Genomic DNA, 20,429 nt, shown 5'->3' on the forward strand with positions numbered 1-20,429 from the left:
GGTATTCACGTGTGTGTGTGTGTGTGTGTGTGTGTGTGTGTGTGTGTGTGTGTGTGTGTGTGTGTGTGTGTGTGTGTGTGTGTGTGTGTGTGTGTGTGTGTGTGTGTGTGTGTGTGTGCGTGTGTGTGTGTGTGTGTGTGTGTGTGTGTGTGTGTGTGTGTGTGTGTGTGTGTGTGTGTGTGTGTGTGTGTGTGTGTGTGTGCGCGCGCGTGCTTGCGTGCGTGGGAGGGAGCTAATGACGTGTGATTGGAAATGTTCTGATGAATAAAACAGTGTGACTAGGTGCACAGTTGATTGAGATCACACAATGGTGCAGACACAGCCTCACATAATGATATCAGTTTGCTACTTACTGTTACCAAATTAATTATCGTCCCATTTCCCGCTTGTGTTCTTTTCTGAAGGAATTCATTCAACAAGGAACATGTCACTTCCTTTGTGCGGGAGAGACTTCCTATAGGCCCCGTTTTAGTTTTCCTGCTACAATAGCTCAGCTGGAAGAATCAAAAACAGGATGGGAGGAATAAATCTCAGACATCGGGGGCTTCTTTCCTTAATTCAGAAAATGGGAGAAAAACCAGATAGGTGGTCTACCAGTGTATTATATCGAATGAATTTTCACCACCACCACCCCAAAAACAACAGCTAAAAATGTCAATTTATGATCAGGCATTATTACAGAGAGAAAATCACTAAACAAATTCAATCAGACTATTTTTGGGGCACACAACACGTCAACCAGGGAACATTAATCTAGAAAATGAAATCCTTTCCTTCATAAAACACAAATCTGATTGAATAAACTGCAGGGCCTTGATACAACAATACAACAAGTCCCGCCTATGACCGACGCCAATTGGTCACGTTTAACCACCACGGTCCACTATTGGTCCATCTCGGTGTCAGATGTCTGTGCGGCTTTCAGATACCACAGCGCCAAGAAGACTGCTCAAAGATAAGCGGCGTAGTCCACACGAAGGAACACAGAGAACTCAAGTGCTATGGTAAGAAGCTTTTAGAGTTTTGGGCAAATTAATCTATAGCCTGTCGTCCTAAATTAAACTTTGATTCTAATTTAACGAGATGACATCAACTTGGTGACATTGTGAGTTGGAGGTGGTTGATTTTCCCCTCATCATTTTTAAAGTGCGTCAATATTGCAATGTTATTAGTATTTTTTACTCATTGGAATGAATAAGTGGGTAGACGGCGATGTTTGGGCTCTGTTGCCAGTGCAGGTTTTTAAAATGCATTGCAGCTCTCACGATGCTTCTTTGTCTACATGGATCATAAAGAAATGGAAAATGACAACCCATGCACATTTTTCTCCAATTCAAACTTTTCTCTGCCATTGCCAATGTTGCCTAAATTATTCATTATAACGGTGACATACTGAGAATGCATTCAAATCTGTGAATATGCACCGATAGCAGACTGATCAACCAATTATGGGCAGATTTGGTTGTAATGCTATTAACCTAATTCCAACAGTTTGCATAAAGTATTCAGATGATGCAAAATTAATATTTTTTGGACATGAGGTCAACCCGAAAAGCCTAATCCTATAATTAATTTGTTCATTGTCCTTTGAATCACTTTCTGAAATTCAAATGTGAATCTGATGAAGAAAAAATATTTTGGAGGGGGAAAAACATTACTTTTTAAATGCCCTACCATGCTGGAAAATACAAAGTAAACCACCGACCCAGTTTTCTGGTGTCACAATGGTCATTCCAAAATTATGATCCACGTGAGTAATGGGGCGCAGATATGAACACTAGGTGGCGGGATTGCACAATTAGCCGGCCTGAGCTTTCTGGCGTTGGACTTGAGTCACTGGTATCAAGCATGGCAAATATTATTTAATAATGATTCATTTTGGTATGCAGAAGTATAAGTAAACACGAAGAGGCATCATTTACATGCTATTGGCATGTTCACACAGTCATGAAACCTTGTCGCATAGAATCCATTCTTTTTTTAAATTAGTCCGCACAAACAAACCACCTTGACCTTGGAATAGCAAATAGCAAGTGTACAAAAACACGATGACACCTAAGGGCGAACAAATGTGTACGCTCTTTACACAAACAGAATTTCAGTTTTGCCATGCAACAGGTGAGAAGTACAAACAAACAATTAAAGGCAGGTCAAATGTCAAAGAAAAATAAATAAATAAAGCAATTAAACCAAACAAAAGATTCCAGCAGAAAGCACCAATTTCTGTGACAATAACATGTGATTGTTTTTTTTTTCTTTTCTTGTGTCTTTTGCCATTATCTATCCATCTATTTTCCAGACCGCTTAATCCTCATTAGGGTAGCGGGGGGTGGTGGAGCCTAGCCAAGGTGTCGTCGGTCACTAGACGAGGAAGACCCTGAATCGCAGGGCACACAGAGACAAACAATCAGAATTTAATATTTGCAACCACTCACTCTCACGCTCACACCTAGGGACAATTTAGAGTGTTCAATCAGCCCGCCATGCATGTTTAGGGAATGTGGGAGGAAACCAGAAGACCAGGAGAAAACACACGCAGGCCCAAGAAAACATGCAAACTCCATACAGGGAGGGCGGACCGGGTCTTGAACTCACAACCTCTGCACCGTGAAGTCGGTGTGCAAACCATTCAACTACCTTTGCCATTAATTTATTTTCTGGATTCAATTTTTGTTTTTTTTACAGATAGGGAAGACTACTGGGCGGCCCGGTAGTGGAGTGGTTAGCACACCGGCTTCACAGTGCACAGGTCGCCGGTTCGCGTCCCGGTCCGGCCTCCCTGTGTGGAGTTTGCATGTTCTCCCTGGAACCGCGTGGGTTTTCTCCGGGTCCTCTAGTTTCCTCCCACACGCCAAAAACATGCATGGCAGGCAGATTGACCACTTCAAATTGTTCCAAGGTGTGCGTGTGAGAGTGACTGTTGTACGTCTTTGTGTGCCCTGCGATTGGCTGGCAACCAATTCAGGGTGTCCCCCCACCTCGTGCCCGAAGACAGCTGAGATAGGCTCCAGCACCCCCTGCGGCCCTAATGAGGAATAAGCGGTACGGAAAATGGATGGATGGATGGAAGACTACTGTTCCCAACATTAGATTTTTCAACTATTCGACCAAATCTTAGCGACTGAATTGAATACATTTTGAATGGAAGTTTCTATTTCTATGGTGATCATTCCACTTTCCCCTTTGGCCATCACTGCCATCCTTCTGTGATGGCAGTGATTAGAAACATATTCTTATGTGTTCTAATTTCATAGACTTACTCTCACTCTTGAAATATGAAAAGTCCTCTAAATACTGACCCGGTTTTTCACAAAAAGCCCTTGATAAAGCTCCATTTCGGTTTTCATTTACTGTAACAACAAACTTTGACTAAAATAATTGCGCAACCGTCCACATATCACAGAGATTAGTTTGATGAATAACTAGGCAGGTTATAACACGAGCATCGATTCTTCAATGGCAGTGGAAAGTGCTTAAGTGAGAGCGCAAACAAGAATGTGAGTGGGAGGTTTAACAGACACCATAAACAACTTGCGTTCATTGTTCCACATCTTGTCACATGAATGTTTTGCAATGTCTTGTATACAAGTAAAAAAAACACAAACATAATGTAGTGTAATATAATAACATGCCATGTCACAGAGAACTTTCTGTTAATGGAATCTGCCACTCTTTGATGTTCGGTTGAGAAGTATTCCCCCAGATGACTCATGTCCGGTGGTTGATTATTAACCACATGGGGTTATGTGACCTTTTACATCCCACTGCGGGAAAAAAATGCTCCTGTGCCACTTTTCTGTGATCATAAATAACACATTTTCACACTTTTTAAATGTATTTACAAAACAGCATTGAACATGTTGATATAAAAAATAATAAATAACACACACGAACAATATTGACTATAACCTAAAGAAGTTCATTAACATTTTGCCTCCAGGGCTTTAAACATAAATCGTCCCTTACTGCTAGTATGTAGAAAAGACAATCTCATGTCAAGCAGACAACAGAACCTGAGCTGTTCTGACACTATAGAAAATTACAGTTTTTTTTTTTTTTTTTTGCAGTTGATATTACAAAGACTAATGTACACACATCCTCCTCTTGTACGGTAACTGCATGCTGTTTCCACTACTGTCGTTTATCTGCGGCTCTCCCAAGATGTCGATTACGCTGCCGCTGACCTCTCCTCTTCCTCCTCCTCAGACACAGCTTAACGTTACGGCCCAGAGACTTTGCTCTAGGGAAGAAAGACAATATTTTGATGAAGCGTTTTGTTTGTGTCTCGAAAGTTGCAAATCACAGGGTCACATCTGGTGCATTGGTGCATGAGGCAACTCGGACAAATCGAAACTTAAAAACAAAACAAACAAACGTAATGTGTAGTGCGACTATGTAAAGAGCTCAACGTCCATTTTTAACCTAAATTGAAGGATTACATGAGGGTAGCGTGAGGATAAATGCACAAAGCTCTTTTTTTGACGTGAAATATACAACATCTGCATATGCATTGCAAGCATTGTATGTGCAGTTTATGTTAATGAAGTCAAATAATATTCAGATAGTTTACAAATTTGGAGTGGAATGGAATCTTTATCCTGGTTGAATGGCTTTTAGATTAGATGAGCCTTTATTTGTCTCACAATGGAGAAGTTTACACTTCACAGCAGCAAAAACAAAATACAGGAGCTGCTGTAAAGACAGCCACTCATGCGCCCGCCATCTTGAAGTAAAAAAAATAACATAAAAAATAATGTGACAATACAAAAGACATTGACAGTCATTCAATCTTAAGTATTTTCTGCACCCTCTTTGTTACATGAAGCAGCGCAGCTTCACTCTAGTGCACTGACACAGTTTGTGAACCCCTGATTAGAGCTGAAGATGACATGTAAAAAATATTTTGTATAATTATGAATGTTTTAAAAAAAACATGTTTCTACATATGATCTTATTGGAATATCTTATTTACATCACTCCAAAAGATTCTGGGAATTTATAACAAGAGAATGAAACCAACCTACTGTATCTCCAAATATCCAAGACCAATTGGGGGGGGGTCCGGGGGTCTTCGCAGAACCAGAAAAATCTACAGCTTCTTTCTCATGTCACTTAGAGCAACTGAGTAAAAACAAATACTCTTTATGATATGATATGATTCTTTACCTATTCCAGCATCGAATAAGTTGTTTTCCCATTGGAGCAGATGGAGTCAGACACACAGGCTCATTGGTACTCTTCAGTGTCACTCTGTAAAACAGTCAAGTTTATGTTAGGTCACTTGATTGGATGCGTGCATGTGTGTGGGTGTGCGCAGCATATGCAACTCACATAACAGTCACTTTGTCACAATTGGGGCTCTTAGGGTACACGCTGAGTTCATGAAGTTTGCCTCGCACACCGGCTTGTGTCTCGGGACACAAACATCTTCCCGGAACAAACGTGCTGTCTGAATAAACACAAGTAACGGGATTAAGAGGTGGGGGGTGACTCAGTGTGGTGAGATTAGGTTAAATAGGCATGCACATCTCGGCAACAGTGGAGACAGTAAACAAACAACCTGAGCGGTGGATGTCCTCACCTGTGTTCAGCACACAGCAAGCAGCCAGCAAGATGATCTTGCACACTGATTGAGGGTTGATTCTCATGTTGGACAATGACTGAGCCCTCGCAATGATTTCCGGAACCACACGTCGCTCCTTTATACCCTTTGCGCTCCTCCCCCGCACACTTGCTGGGCTTTCCACACCCGGAAATTCCCTAAAGCACTTTCCTTCTTTGGATGCTGCAGAGAACCAATATGTATCTATTGCATTGCATTTCAAGGTCCTATAACTCCAGACCCATTTAATTGAGGATTGAGGATTTTTTACACTACATTGAATGACACCCCGACAGTGCTTTAGCCCTGACACTCAAGGACACTCTTTACAGTTTGTTGCCCTATGTTAATGCAGGATGGTACTGTGCAATTAACTCATTCAATGTCAGACGTGCAAATATGTGTCCACTCCAGTGCCAGTGTTTTTGTCATTGTTAATCGAATTCCAGGACCCACCGAATATTGAGTTTTAGGACTACATAAACATTCAAGACAGCATATGAAACATTAGACTCTCTTCTTTCATCAGAAAAAAAAGAGGTAATTCCTAAATTACATGGGTCGGGAGTTATATGAGCTTGGAATGAGGGCAGCTGTCCAAAATACAATCCAATACATACATACAGTATTGGTTTATATAGCGCTTCAACAACAGCTGAAGCTGGAACAAAGCACGAGCATTGAAAAAAAGGGAAATTCTGCCTCCTTGAGGAAAACAAAAAAAAAACATTGTCAGAGGCCAAGGCCAGCGCTTAATCGGCACCCAAACAACAAAAAAACAAAACCTGAACCAATTCGGGAATCGCGCTCTACGTCATTATATTTTCAAATCCCGAATAAATTCGTGAATGGCAGTGAATGAGTTAAAATGATGGTTCTTAGAAAAGAAAGAAGAGGTGTGTGTGTGTGTGTGTGTGTGTGTGTGTGTGTGTGTGTGTGTGTGTGTGTGTGTGTGTGTGTGTGTGTGTGTGTGTGTGTGTGTGTGTGGAGCGGGGAGTTTCTTCTGGAAGCATGTTTTGCTGCAAAGACCGCATTATGCATCACCAGAAGAACATTATCCCCACGGTGAAAAGTCAATGCGTTGTGGTTGTTTTTCTCCAGCTGGATGCGGGGCCCCTTTTTGGTTTCCACGTCAGCCAGAAAGATGACACGGGAGAGGAATTCCACCGTTCAGGATGACAGTGATGTTAAACATGAAATTATAGATAAAATTGATGGTTGTTGTTGTTGTTTTTTTTTTTTTACCGGATCTAAAACCAATTAAAAATTGTGATCGAGAGCAGCTGTAGAAACCGGACACATTTGAAGCCTGTTGTGAACCTCTATCATTGATTTGTACAGAATATAATTCTCAATAGGCTTGCAATCCATCATCAAAAGTAGAATCATTTTCGATTTCCAGTAAGCGTGATGAAACCTAACCGCCTTACTTTTGAAGAGAAAATATCAGAAAAGTTTACACAAGAGTCTCCTTGGAATGACACAGGTCATGTTTTAGGCTCTGCCATTGGCCATTTGCCTCACTATCAGTCTGCTGGTCTGTGTCAAAAACAACACGTGATTTATACTAAGTACTTCTTTTTTTCCACAATAGTCAGAGCATCTATCTAACTTACTGAACAGTTTTGAGCAGTTTTAGATATGCAAATTCCACAAAGGTCATTTATGATGTCTGATATTTCATTCTATAATAGGGTACAATGTAAACTAAAAAAGAACTAACTAACTAAAAAAGAATTGTCGACTGTACATGTTTCAAATGAAATGGAAGTTAGGGTAACCATGTTGTCTTAATATATCTTCAAGAAATATATTTAGAGTCAATCGTAAAAAGTACAGAAAAAACATGCTAATGTAACTCTATTCTTTTTGGCCACAGCTGGACTCTCGTCAGAATGGGAGAGCATCAAACCTACGTGAAGCTCAGCGAAGACAAACTCATTCCCAAGTGAGTTGTTTTTACTTGCACATAATTTTGATTGCACAAAAATAACCACAAGGCAACCTCTTATTCTTTTGTCAGATCTGACATCCTGTTGCTGCTTCGCACTTACAACTGCTACCATGAAGGCAAGAACTTCCAGTTGAGGGCTTGCGAGGTAAGAATCACCTATTGCAGTAAGCAGGAGAGGAGGTTGAGAAATGCAGGTCGTTTATTCTTAGCTGCATGAGAAAAGGCAGACATCTGTAGGGTGCACTTATACCAACAATGAAACCAGTTCAACCCATGTTTTCAGGCAAACAAAGGGGATTAAAACAGGCTGCGCATAATTGTGCACTATGGGCCCCTGAGTAACAACCATCAAAAATCCCCATCACACACCACTTAATATGGAATAAGAGAGTGGGCCTCTCACATATGCAGTCATACGCACATGCAAACCACTCGAGAACTTAACCTTTTGCTGTTGTGTGTGAAAAATGTTTGCAGGAGTGTGGTTATTTGTTTGATCGTTGTTCTGTGGCATTTATGGCTCGGAGTTTCCCCTTGTGTTCACCGGCAGGTTGCTGAGTGGTGTGTGTGGATGTGTGTGTATGTGCCTGTGTGTGTATGTGTGTGTGTGCGTGTGTGTGTGTGTGTGTGTGTGTGTGTGTGTGTGTGTGTGTGTGTGTGTGTGTGTGTGTGTGTGTGTGTGTGTGTGTGTGTGTGTGTGTGTGTGTGTGGCAAGACAACCACGGTCCTGGTCATCATGTGTCCCTCATATTTGTCCCCTAACAGTCAGACTCAGGATTTCGTCTCATTCTGGGAAAGTCCCTCACATTCCATCTGATGGCCATTATGTTTTCCATAAGTAAAACAATCGCAATGGAAAATTACATGCAGAGGATGATGTACATACTCTACCGTTTTTAAAATATTTTTCTAGTGTAACGGTCAAGGTATCTTATGCAGGTGCAAGTTGGAATTCAACCAAATTGATAAAATGGAAATTGACTTACCACAATTTCCATGTACTTATGAACAGACATTTATCTTAATTTTCTCACATCATGTGAATGGTATTTGTAGTCGACTTTAAAACATATTGGTTGATATTTTATTTGCTATATATTGGATGTGTGTGTTTTTAATAATTGTAAACAAAATTAGATTTGCTCTGACTCAAACTTATGGGTTAGTTTCTAAATTGCAGGATTTTGCGGTGATGACCGTATTTTCCGGTGTATAAGGCACACCCAAAAGACTTCATTTTCTTCAAAAAATGACCACGCGCCTTATACGTAGGTGCGTCTTAGATGTGAAGTAATACTGACCCACAACAGGTCTTGCAACAGGATTTCACGGTGATTACGTCTTTTCCGGTGTATAAGGCGCACCCAAAAGCTTTGATTTTCTTCAAAAGATGACCCTGTGCCTTGCACGCAGGTGCGTATTATATGTGAAGTAATATTGAGCCACAACAGGTCTCGCAACTACTGTCAGCAGCTACCGACTCCATTTGCCCCTGTAGAAGAAGTAGTGCATAGCCCCATCCTCTACTGTTACGCCTTATAATGTAGTGTGCCTTATATTTGGAAAACTTGTATACATATTTGTATATTATATTTGGTAAACGTTTTTCATTCATTGAAGATGAAGCACCATTCATTGGGGGTGCACCTTATACTCCAGTGCGCCTTATACACTGGAAAATATGGTATTTTTTTACATGGACTGTGACTGTAGAAAAAAATGTTTGTAAAAGGCAGAATGGCCATTTTTTAATTTCAAATGTTCACACTTCATACAATAAGTTAAAGAGTTACTGTAAAGTACAACTGGGTTAAACAACTACACCATTTCGATAACAATACTGTGGGGCCTATTGACCATACAAATCTTAACTTTAAGTACACCCATTCACATATATTTTGATATCATACACAATGTATTAAGCTCTCAATCAGTGACCAAATTAGATTCAAAGCAATGATTTATCAATGCATCTTCTTTGGTAATTGGCTGGTAAATGTTTTTTCCTACAATCAACACCTGGACAAGACATGATTGGCGAAGGCAGCTGATTGGTCGACACAATTGACTTGGTCGATAAGAAAAGGTGTAAAAAAATCTAATGATAAAGACATGACAAAATATGGGAAAAGGGAAGACTGAACATGTAACAAACTAAATATAATCTAAATAACATAAAAAAACAGTTCCTATCATAATGGACAATTTGGCCGGTGCATTTTTCCAGAACATATGTTACCTTTTTCTTGCATACGCAAACGTTGAGTCATCATTCTGTAGTTTAATGGTCAATGCAAAACTAAGTGAATGTTTTGTGCAATTGAAGCAGATGAAGGCAAACAGGTGAAGCCCGAAAAGAGGTCAACAGAGTCAATAACAATCCATTCATCTTGTTGCTTTTTTTGACAATGACATCATGATCACGCTGACTGGGTGTGTAGTCAGGTGATGTGTGAGTCAGGTTGTGGGAGAATGGGTCGGGTGCCGTGACTTGTAGATTTGTGAAAATGAGCTGACGATTTTTGGAGTTGATAATATGTCCTGACATGTTTACAGACTAAGTGTGGAACAGTTATCTGAACGCGGATGTTTCAGAAAAGTACGGCGAGGATATATTTTGAGGATGATCATGTTTAAATGATCAAATATGAACTTTGAAAACATTATACGTATTACAATAATTTTTTTTTCCAACGCTATGCAAGCACTGAAAGAAAAGCCCTTCATTATACGTTGCACATGACATTCTAATATGAGCAGGAAACAATGCCAGCTCTATAGACAAACAAGCATTCACACTCCAACTCACACCTTTCATCGCAATTTATTCTTCACACTTCTTAATGGAACTAACCCGTGACTTGGGGATTTGGGAGCCAGTCAGAATACCGGGATGAAACACACACAATTGTGAGGAGAGTTGAAACTTGAATCCGGACCTCAGGACTGTGCAGAACATGTGTTGCGTAAAAGAAGTAAAATGATGTACGATGTGATGTGATGTGATGTGATGTGATGTGATGTGATGTGATGTGATGTGATGTGATGTGATAATGCAAATAATATGCCCTAAAAGTGCGTGTTCACTATCATTTGAAAAGGGAAGCCAATCAGGGTTAGGTTTGGCTAGTATTTGAATGGGAGCTCTCCTTCCACCTCCAGTTTTGTCATTAATTATAAAAGGAAAAATCTAAAAATAAGTTCACAATGTGTATATTTTAGGTATTGAAGTTGCAAATTTGACACTGAAACAGAAGGGGGCACTACTCTGGATTTAGGCTTCGATCAATTGGTAGAAGCACAGCGCCCTCTAGCGGCTCTATTGGGTTATTTTCATTTACGACGCCATAGTTGTTGCATCATCTTTTACCACTAGATGGCGGTGCTGTTGCATACATTTTTGCTTTGTTTCTGTTCTGGGTCGTGTGAGAATCTGGGCCTATCCAGGCAGATTTGGGAAGACGAGCGGCATACGCGATGGTATGGAAAATACTCAAACTTTGAAAACCTCTTAATTGTGAGGCAAAGTTGTGAACACTGTGCCACCGATAGAAGAAAATAAAATGCACACATCAAGAAGTAGATCCGAAATGTCTTGTCTACAAGTCCCTTGTGATTGACTGAGGACCATTTTCCTCCAATTGCTTCAATTGTTGTGAAAGTAAAACATCTTCAGACAGAATGTGATTTCAACATTTTAATAGAAACAAGTGTAAACATGAGAGAGTGCCTTCAGCATTGCATGCGAATAAATAGTCATTCAGTCCTTGTGCACCCGTCCCTCCTAAATATCAAAGTTCGTGTCACCTTGATTCAGTGAAAGGTCAACTAAAGTGTCCCCTCAAGTCCTCATTTGAGCAAAGAGCCAGTCGACAGGGTCTTTACCACGACTGTCTTGTTGTCTCCTGAGAGAACAATCCTCTGCGCTGCTCGCGCCTGCGCAAGAAGGTCGACAAGTAGTCCGGTGGGCGCGCGGGGAGCCACGGGGAATCGAGGCTGATACGGAGTGTTTCATCTGAGCCTTGGACAACTGCCTCAGCTTGGGGGGTCTCTGGAGCCTGAAAGGACCCGGGCTCGGGGAACCCTCAGGACAAGCAAGTGCCTGGATGCTGCTCATGTAGTCATCCAAGGATTCGGAGGTCTGAGTTGACTGACAGGCGGCGGGATGGAGAGGCGAGTCCTCCAGCATCTCCATGATGGTGGGCAAGAGGGGCAGGGACTGCAGCAAGCGTCTATGTTTCATGCTGAAAGCACAAAAAACCCAAATCATCAATTTGCTGTATGGTTGTCAGTCTGTTGAGTTGATGTTAAGTCGAAAAAAACAGGGTCATAGATTAACTGTTGTTTCAATGTGTCCTTTCAAATGCAGATATTCCGTATAAATAAAATAAATGATGATGAAATCACATATTAAAAATGAGGTCAAACAGCACATGTTGTCAGATTGTTATACTTTTAATATTTTTTATGCAAATATAATTATTGAAAATCAATTTATATCAATGCATCTTTTAATCCATATTTAGTTTTGATATTGTTATTTTGAAGATTTGTTGTTAAAACCCTCAAAAAAGGTTTTAAAGAAGTAATTCATTGCCAGGATCCCGTACCACCCAAGTGCACCAGGAGAGCTCATCAGAAACATCATTTCCACCCCATTTGGCTGAAGATGATTTATTTTATTTACAAGTATGTCTTCATTCATCCATCAATGCCAATGACAGATAGTGACTGTCAAAACAGACAAACGGTCTTCTACAGTATTAGAAGTAAAAGGTTAATTAAAATTGTGTATCACCATTTTGCAGCTGAAGTCATGCCTCGCTCACACAAAATACATTTGTGGACGAATTGCCTACTAAAAATTTTGAAACTACAAAATAAATGTTTATTATCAACCCACAAATATGTTATCTAAGATGTCTTCTAAACGGTCTACTGAAGATATATTCGTTTTCATCCTCAGCAGTTTGCTGTATGACAGTTAATTACTGTACTTGTAATTCATTTCACGCGTTGGACGGCTCTGGATTTCAAATTTGGCATTATATCCCTCATACATAGACATATGACTCTCTTGAATGAAGTAACCAGAGGAATCTGGCTTACCTTTGTCGATGCACTTGTCGTCCTAGTTGCGATGTATGTAGCAGAGTGATCCAGTGAGGTCGTCTCAGTCAAACGTCTGCCTGTGGCGGTCGGGTTTCAGCTTTATAGAGGCAGCCTGCACCGGGCTGATTAGGCGTGATGGCTAAATATAACTCTCCTGACCTTACTGTGTGCACGTGACTGCATGTGTGTTTCCACGCCTGTTGCGGAAACCTTGGAGCAGTGTGGTTGTGGGCTTGCCCAGTCAATGAGTCAGGAACAATGAAGCCATCCATGGGAGCAATTTAGCCTTCCCCCTGGGCATGACAAACTGTTAAAAAAAAAATATATATATATATATATATATATATGCTTGGAAATGGCAAATTATAGTGTTGGATAGCTGTAGTTATGTAAAATGTCATTCTAAATGGAAATTTTGCAACTTTCTTTGACTAATGTACTATATTTTCTCCTGTGATAATATTCCTATTGAGTGATAAGACTTCCCCATGTTGAAAATGTGTCAAAAACATACTGTGCAATTGAAAATAATGACACAAAATACTTGCGATGGTTGAGACACTTTTTCCAATTCTGAAAATTGACACCATAAAATGCCCTTTCACCAAAGTAAAGTCAAACGTGATGCTTTTACTGACCCAAAAGAAAATAATTTAACAAAACATGTACTGTAAGTGCACCAAGGGGCATTTTAACTCTTTGTGTCGATAAGGGCTCGATTAAAGTATTTTTCTATATATTTTCATGTTGTCTCACTTTAGTGTTATGCGTCTTGGCCACTATACATCTGTCTTACATCGTTGTCCATGATTGTGGAAATGTGTGTGGAACTGTCGCGGCTTGGAGTTGAAGCGGATTTGCGAGGGATAGGAGATCAATTTTCATCAATGGATGATACAGCTTCGTTTTTGCTTTCAACATTTAGCTTGTAGTAGACATGCACATTTCAGCATGATGTCCCTAATCTACTGGTGAAAAGGATGCTTTGATCCTTTCTTCTTTCATCTAGAACTGCTTCAGACAACAAAGAGGGTGCAGAAAAGTGCGTAATATTGACTGTGCCTTTTGTGTTGTGTCACATTATTTGTTATTTCGTTTTTTTGTTGTTTTGACTTCAAGATGGCGCCGCGAGAGTGGCTGCCTTTACAGCAACTCTTGTATTTTCTACTTCTTTCTTTCCTTTCCTCTTCCTTTAATAACTTTCTTGCTGTGAAAGGTAAATTTCTCCACTGCAAGACTAATAAAGGTTAATCCAATCCAATCCAATGAGCCAGAAAATCGACAGCTACTCACAATTTGCCGCTTGATTTATATCACAAGTCCCCTAGAAATTACCTCATCTACCCCACACAATTATTATTTTTTTTTTTAACATTCAAAATGTTCAGGTTCGGGTCAAAAAGTACCAATAGCTGCAAGTACAATGCAATACAATACATATTGATTTATAAGTGGGGAACAATATACTGTACATTTTGCCCTCTGCTTGAAAGGCATTTTTTATGCAAACATAAAAAAGTGACAAGGTTTCTCCTCTGAAGTTAAATGTAGAAATTGTCCTCCAGTTGGTCAAGTAAAATATTTTGCTCCTGCACCGAGAGAACGTGACCCAGAGCAGTTCCAACTGTGGCCCAACATGACTTCACCCCTGCATTGTAATAAAAAAGGTGGGGCGCTCCAGATGCCCTGGAGTGCTTGTTCCTGCACGTACACGTGACATTAAGCCTTTGTGGCAGGATTTCCTCTCTGAGCAATGTGTGTGTGTGTGTGTGTGTGTGTGTGTGTGTGTGTGTGTGTGTGTGTGTGTGTGTGTGTGTGTGTGTGTGTGTGTGTGTGTGTGTGTGTGTGTGTGTGTGTGTGTGTGTGTGTGTGTGTGTGTGTGTGTGTGTGTGTGTGTGTGTGTGTGTGTGTGTGTGTGTGTGTGTGTGTGTGTGTGTATGCGCTTGAAAAGAAGGAGGAGTGGGGCCTCATGCTGGAAGGCTTGCTGAACATCCACTGGGGTCTGCATCGGCCAATCAGACTTCAAATGTACGATGACAACGAAAGACTGCGTCCTAGCCGGTACGATAAACCCGTTGACCGATTTGTTTGCTCTCACTGCGCAAAACATACAAACATTTTCGTACGCACATCTTTGCAAGATGAATATATATCCATTTGAGATTGTGTGGTAACTCAGGATAATACTTATCCATGGCGTATTTGTAACTGAATTTTGCTAATTAGTTTTAAAATATATGGGTCATTTCAGGGGTCATTCATTATCATTTACGATCAAGCGAAAATAACTCCCGCCAATGGAATATCTCTCAATTTTCCAATCTACCGTATTTTCCTGTGTATGGGGCGCACCCAAGAGCCTTGATTTTCTTCAGAAGATAACCCTGCGCCTTATATGCCAGTGCGCCTTATATGTGAAGTAATATTGAGCCACAACAGGTCTCGCAACAACTGTCAGCAGCCACCGACTCCATTTCCCCCTGTAGAAGAAGTAACGCGTAACCCCAGCCTCTACTGTAGCGCATTATACTGTGGTCAGCCTTGTATTTGGAAAACTATTATATATTTAAATATGATATTTTTTTCATTCATTGAAGGTGCGCCTTATAGTCCGGTGCGCCTTGTAGATGGAAACATGTTAAATACACCATTTATTGGGGATACGGTTTATACTCCGGTGCGCCTTATGCACCGGAAAATGCGGTACTGTTTTCGCATTATTTTGTCTGCAGTGTCATCATGAAAGTTGCATGTTTTTGTGTTTGTTGTTTCAACAGGAATAACATGTCTGCAATTATGAAGGCGCAATCAACAGAGTCGAACAATAATTCACTGAGCAGGGAAAATGCAATTGGAGGTGAGAAATGCATGTGTGCCTTAATCCTATACACTCACACACACACGCACACACACATGCACACACACACACGCACACCTGATATGATTACTGAGGACCAGATTGGAGGCTCGCTTCACTTAGCATAATGCCACAACTCACGTGCATAGGTAATCTGATCACCAGAAGCTGATCAATTCAGATCACGTGTAACCAGACAAAAATTATTAGCTGCCCTGATTTGGTCCTGCTTTCAATGTGTGCAATTTTCACCTCTCATGCACATGATTTTTTTTCAAATGGGAATATTTAATGTATTGCGGTTAATAATTCAATTTGATCCACTGCGGATCTCCCGAACATTGCAACCCAGATTACTGGGTTGAACAACTGTATGGCATTTTGATTCAGGATTTTAGAATTCAGTGCAGCTAGTGTAAACTCCTTAAACACCCTGCAAGGTGAAAATAAACACGACAAAGAAGTGTTGTTTACAAGTCTGTCAGATTTGAATGATGAAAACCTAACCTAAAGTTAGGCCTACAATTTATGAGAAATGAAGACATTATCAAAGTTTCGGTAATGTGAGAGGAAATCGACTACCTGGAGTACATGGACGGATGGATGGATGGATGGATGGACAGATGAATGTCTTAACTGGCAATTCAAAAAGTTCACGTAATTTGTTCATTTAGAGGTGGACGGGGAGGTGGTGCAGGAGGAAGAGGAGTCTCCACAGCTGCCGAGGACCAGAAGCGACGCTTCCTTCATGCACGTCCAGAGGAGGTCAAGGACAAACACCGCCAGAGACCTGCAGCGTTTACGCACGCACAGGTTCTCCATCAACGGACATTTCTACAACCATAAGGTAAAAAGATGTGGATACACACACACACACAAATATGGTAACATGTCCACACGCAGGTGCAGCTGGGAAGGTCTTTTCCTGGGAGGATGTTCCTGTACTTGCACTGTTCACATTTCACAATAGGTTGGCAAGGTGCGGATTTCTCTAATGAGCCCTATTAGGAGCACTTCATCGCTTCCTCTTTGACCGGTGCGTGTGTGTGTGTGTGTGTGCGTGCGTGCGTCTGTGTGTGTCTGTGTGTGTGCGTGTGTGCGTCTGTGTGTATGTGTGTCCTCATAACACCGAGCAGCTGCTCAACTGTTGACTTCCTTCCCGGTTTGAACTTCCTGTACAAAATGTTCAAAGCCCTAATGTTTAATGACAAGAATTGAGCATGAAAAGTCCCAAACAATCTATTGCATTTTTCTGGATGTTCTCTAATGGATTTGCGTTTGTCTCACCCTCTTCACAGACATCTGTGTTCACTCCGGCCTTTGGTTCAGTCACCAACGTACGAGTAAACAGCGCAATGACGACAGTACACGTCCTTAACATGTTGCTACAAAAGTTTCGAGTAAGGAAAATGTGCATGTTAATGATTCTGGATTCATTGCTTTCTTTTGTCATGGGCTTTGTCGTCAGCTTAATAGCCATTACACTCAAAGTCCTTACTTTGATAACATTCTAATGTTGATTCTATTTGATGTCACTTTTGAAAAGTGCACCGTATTTTCCAATGTATAAGGCGCACCCAAAAGCCTTCATTTTTTCAAAAGATTACCGTGCGCCTTATACACAGATGTGCCTTATTTGTGAAGTCACCGCCACCAACTCCATTTACCGTCGTAGAAGAGGCAAAACATCAGTCTCTACTGTAGCGCCAATTAATGCAATGTGCCAAATATTTTAGAAAACTTTCACATATTTATAAATTATATTTGGAAAACTTTTTTTCATTCATTTGAATGTGTGCCTTATAGTCCGGTGCGCCTTATATATGGAACAATTTGGGGGGTGCGCCTTATACTCAAGTGCGCTTTATACACTGGCAAATACTGTAATTTGTTTATTTGGTTTTTAATTAATAATGGCAAAATAATACATACAACTTCCCAAAACTAGCATTTATAGTGATTTTGATCACGTGCATATTATTATATTGATTGATTGGAAAAAAATACTTTAAATACAACTACTAAAATCAGAAACAATCAGAATCAGAAAGTCCCACAGTGGGGACGTTATTACTAAATATTACTAAAACAACTCTAGTGCTGTTGGAGTACTGTTTTCGGCATATATTGTTGCTATTATTATTGTTAATATTATTGTTATTATTACTGTTGTTGTTGTTATTGTTGTTTCTATTATTATTATTCCCAATTTCCCCGCTGTGGGACTATTAAAGGCTTTCTTCTTCTTCTTCTTCTTCTTCTTCTTCTTCTTCTTCTTCTTCTTATTCTTATTCTTCTTATTATTATTATTATTATTATTATTATTATTATTATGTGAAATTAAACCTCAACATATTTTTCAATATTCATGTCTTTTAAGGTGGAAAATAAATCAGAGGAATTTGTTCTTTACATGGTCCACGAGTCTGGGGGTAGGCACTAATTTTCATAAGGAATTATTCCACATCGGTTGAATAGTGAATTTGTAACTTCTTGGTGATTCGGATCATTTTTTGTTGTCGGATTTAGAGCGGACCCAATTGAGGGACAGTGAATACCCCCTGGTAACCCGTGTGCTTCACGGACCTTGTGAGACGATCTCCAAAATCTTCATCATGGAGGCCGACCTGGGAGAGGAAGTCACCTATGATGTGAGTTTTATTTACATCAGGTGACCTCTCAATATGACCACCAACACACAATGGTCTCATTATGTGATCTTAAATTTAGCACAGAGAGGAAAGGCTTTGGGACTCATCTGACAATAGGCGGCCATATTGTGACTGCACTGAGAGGAAGCCAGATCATCACATATAACACAACACATACTGATTTATACAAAGAAATTCACATGATGATGTTGGATACAATCAAAGAAAAGAAATAAACAAAAGATAAATACATCAAATGGACTGCTGTGAGTTTAAGCCGTGTGTTTCTCGTGTCATGTTCCATGTGAGAGCTTACTGGACTTGAACTCTTCAACAGTAAAGCAGCTTTCAGTTGTGTGAAGCAGAAATCCTCTTTGTTTCTCATTGGCATCACTCCAAATCCCAAGTCATATCATGTGTACAGTACGTGGACCACAATCCTTGCTTTTCACTTACTGAAGGGAGCAAGACACACAGTATAGATAGAAATGAAGGCCTGGCAAAGCACATTCATGGAGGAAACTCAGAATTGTATGCTGCCATGTGCTCTGGACCAGAGCTTTTCTCTATGGGTATGAGGACCCCTACATGTTTCCAAGGACTCCGTAATAAGCAACCAAATTATCTTTGTTGTTGGTTTTTACTTCACCTTGAAAAAATGTTTCTTTTTAGGGAGGTTGTAAGTTCAATAGAATCTTGGTTATATCGCAGAAGCTGATATTTAAACAACAGTGTGTCAAGTTTTTATGTCTACCGTATGCTACAATAGCAATTGTTCATCCATATGTTAGAAACTTTTGACCCGAGGGATGTGTATTCATCCATATTTTTGCTTCCTTGTGATGAATGAGCAGAAAATGTTTTTTGCATGTAGACATTTTGGTAGAGAAAATGGATGGATATTTTAATCTTACACTTCAAACATATCTGATTGTTTTTTTTTTTTGTTTGTTTTTTTTTTTCCTTGCATGTTCTCCCCTTGTCAGGTTGCCCAGTACATCAAGTTTGAGATTCCAGTTTTGGACAGTTTTGTGGAGAAGCTAAAAGAAGAAGAAGAGCGGGAAATAAACAAACTGATAAAGAAGTATGTGAACAAGGTTGACTGTATGTAATACAAAGATGTCCTCATTCAATTTGTCCATTTGTATTACGTGAAGCCAAAATCCTTATCTCCTCTACATTATGAAATCAAAACAAATGTGTTGGTTAAAGGAGCCTGTGTTAATATTATTGCTGCAGTCACACGAGGGACATTCCCGAATCTGAAGCTAGTCAATGTGATCATGATTATGTGATTATGTCGAATATCTATTTCCAAGTATCTGTGAAGTGTCCCTGCGTGTCCTGAAAGGCATGAATTAAATCTTATGACCTCTTTTTATTGTTATTATTATTATTATTATTATTATTATTATTATTATTATTATTATTATTATTATTATTATTACAGTAAAGTCTCGTTATATCGATATCGGATATATCGATACTATTTCTATGCACGCACGGAGAAAATTACATGCAAACAGGGTCGGATATATCGATAGTCCCGGTTATATCGATATTTTTTCGGACTCCCTTGAATATCGATGTAACGAGACTTTACTGTATTATTAATATTATTAGTAGTAGTAGTTTCAGTAAGATTCAACTATTTATATTTATTTATTTATCTAGTTATTTTGAAATATAATACAAGTGATGTGTTTTCTTCCGCTGTGCAGGTACATCGCATTGAGGTCAATGATTGTCCATCAGATGGGGTGCAAAACTCACTCCTGTGACCCATTATAAAGGTGTCTGCATGTGTGCATGCATGTGTGTGTCAATAGTCCTATTTATATATTCACAATTTGTATAACACATTCTGACTGCTTACATGTATTTTTGTAATGTAATGTGATTGTCAGGTTTTTTATGACTTATGTAATAAATCAACTGCGTGGCCTTAAAGTTGTTGCTGTTCTCATCAAAACAAACATGTCATTGAAAAAAAGAAGCTTATCATTTCCTGTTCTGCCCCTGAAACTGATGAGTCTTAGTCTTTGGAGTGACCCTCTCTGCCAACTAGTTCCCATGTGCCTCTTGCACCAGTTTGTGTGTTTGTGCATGCGTGCAAGTGTATGACTGTGTGTCCATGCGTGCGTGTTTGTTACACAATGGAGTATCCTGAGAGAGAAGGGCCGTTCCTTGTTTCCCACACTTTGCCGAAATGTAATAAGTGTTGACTGTTGTCATTTTGCAGGGCCAACCTTG

General features: G+C 39.9%; 2 protein-coding genes and 1 long non-coding RNA gene across 9 annotated transcripts; 1 reads left to right on the forward strand and 2 right to left on the reverse strand.

Annotated features, from left to right (window-relative positions):
• Positions 1-939: 939 nt before the first annotated feature.
• Positions 940-20,115, forward strand: rassf4a (Ras association domain family member 4a). Of its 6 annotated transcripts, none has more exons than XM_089011960.1 (12): positions 941-1,004; positions 2,686-3,042; positions 7,482-7,550; positions 7,626-7,701; positions 14,620-14,729; positions 15,446-15,525; positions 16,200-16,372; positions 16,824-16,925; positions 17,906-17,957; positions 18,055-18,176; positions 19,163-19,260; positions 19,898-20,115. In XM_089011960.1, the coding sequence occupies exons 2-12, from the start codon at positions 3,029-3,031 to the stop codon at positions 19,965-19,967; spliced, it is 966 nt and encodes a 321-aa protein (XP_088868086.1). In that variant the 5' UTR covers positions 941-1,004; positions 2,686-3,028; the 3' UTR covers positions 19,968-20,115. The 6 variants fall into 6 exon arrangements, with proteins under 6 accessions (XP_088868090.1, XP_088868086.1, XP_088868087.1 ...); XM_089011961.1 differs by having other exon boundaries at positions 14,623-14,729; XM_089011963.1 differs by having other exon boundaries at positions 2,686-2,899.
• On the reverse strand, positions 3,331-5,692 carry LOC148889372 (growth-regulated protein homolog gamma-like). 2 transcript variants are annotated; one of them, XM_089011967.1, is made up of 5 exons: positions 5,582-5,692; positions 5,332-5,449; positions 5,167-5,250; positions 5,021-5,069; positions 3,331-4,240 (listed from the first exon to the last, which is right to left on the reverse strand). In XM_089011967.1, the coding sequence occupies exons 1-4, from the start codon at positions 5,646-5,648 to the stop codon at positions 5,021-5,023; spliced, it is 318 nt and encodes a 105-aa protein (XP_088868093.1). In that variant the 5' UTR covers positions 5,649-5,692; the 3' UTR covers positions 3,331-4,240. The 2 variants fall into 2 exon arrangements, with proteins under 2 accessions (XP_088868093.1, XP_088868092.1); XM_089011966.1 differs by lacking the exon at positions 5,021-5,069.
• LOC148889373 (uncharacterized) lies at positions 11,239-14,627 on the reverse strand. The gene is made up of 2 exons (XR_016116885.1): positions 12,666-14,627; positions 11,239-11,800 (listed from the first exon to the last, which is right to left on the reverse strand). It is a non-coding gene; the product is annotated as an uncharacterized LOC148889373 (long non-coding RNA).
• Positions 20,116-20,429: the final 314 nt, after the last annotated feature.

This window comes from Hippocampus bargibanti, linkage group LG13 (genome assembly GCF_051943395.1).
Source record: "Hippocampus bargibanti isolate YZ-2025 linkage group LG13, ASM5194339v1, whole genome shotgun sequence".
Lineage (NCBI taxonomy): Eukaryota > Metazoa > Chordata > Actinopteri > Syngnathiformes > Syngnathidae > Hippocampus > Hippocampus bargibanti.

What these genes read in the sequence shown, in the direction of transcription:
- rassf4a (XM_089011960.1), top strand. An exon ending in GAAAGACTGCGTCCTAGCCG is followed by an intron (nt 14,730 to 15,445) that starts GTACGATAAACC and finishes TTGTTTCAACAG; the next exon opens with GAATAACATGTCTGCAATTA. An exon ending in ATAAACAAACTGATAAAGAA is followed by an intron (nt 19,261 to 19,897) that starts GTATGTGAACAA and finishes TCCGCTGTGCAG; the next exon opens with GTACATCGCATTGAGGTCAA.
- LOC148889372 (XM_089011966.1), bottom strand. Translation starts at nt 5,648, where the DNA reads ATGAGAATCAACCCTCAATCAGTGTGCAAGATCATCTTGCTGGCTGCT. An exon ending in TTGCTGTGTGCTGAACACAG is followed by an intron (nt 5,450 to 5,581) that starts GTGAGGACATCC and finishes GTGTTTATTCAG; the next exon opens with ACAGCACGTTTGTTCCGGGA. An exon ending in TGTGACAAAGTGACTGTTAT is followed by an intron (nt 5,251 to 5,331) that starts GTGAGTTGCATA and finishes ACTGTTTTACAG; the next exon opens with AGTGACACTGAAGAGTACCA.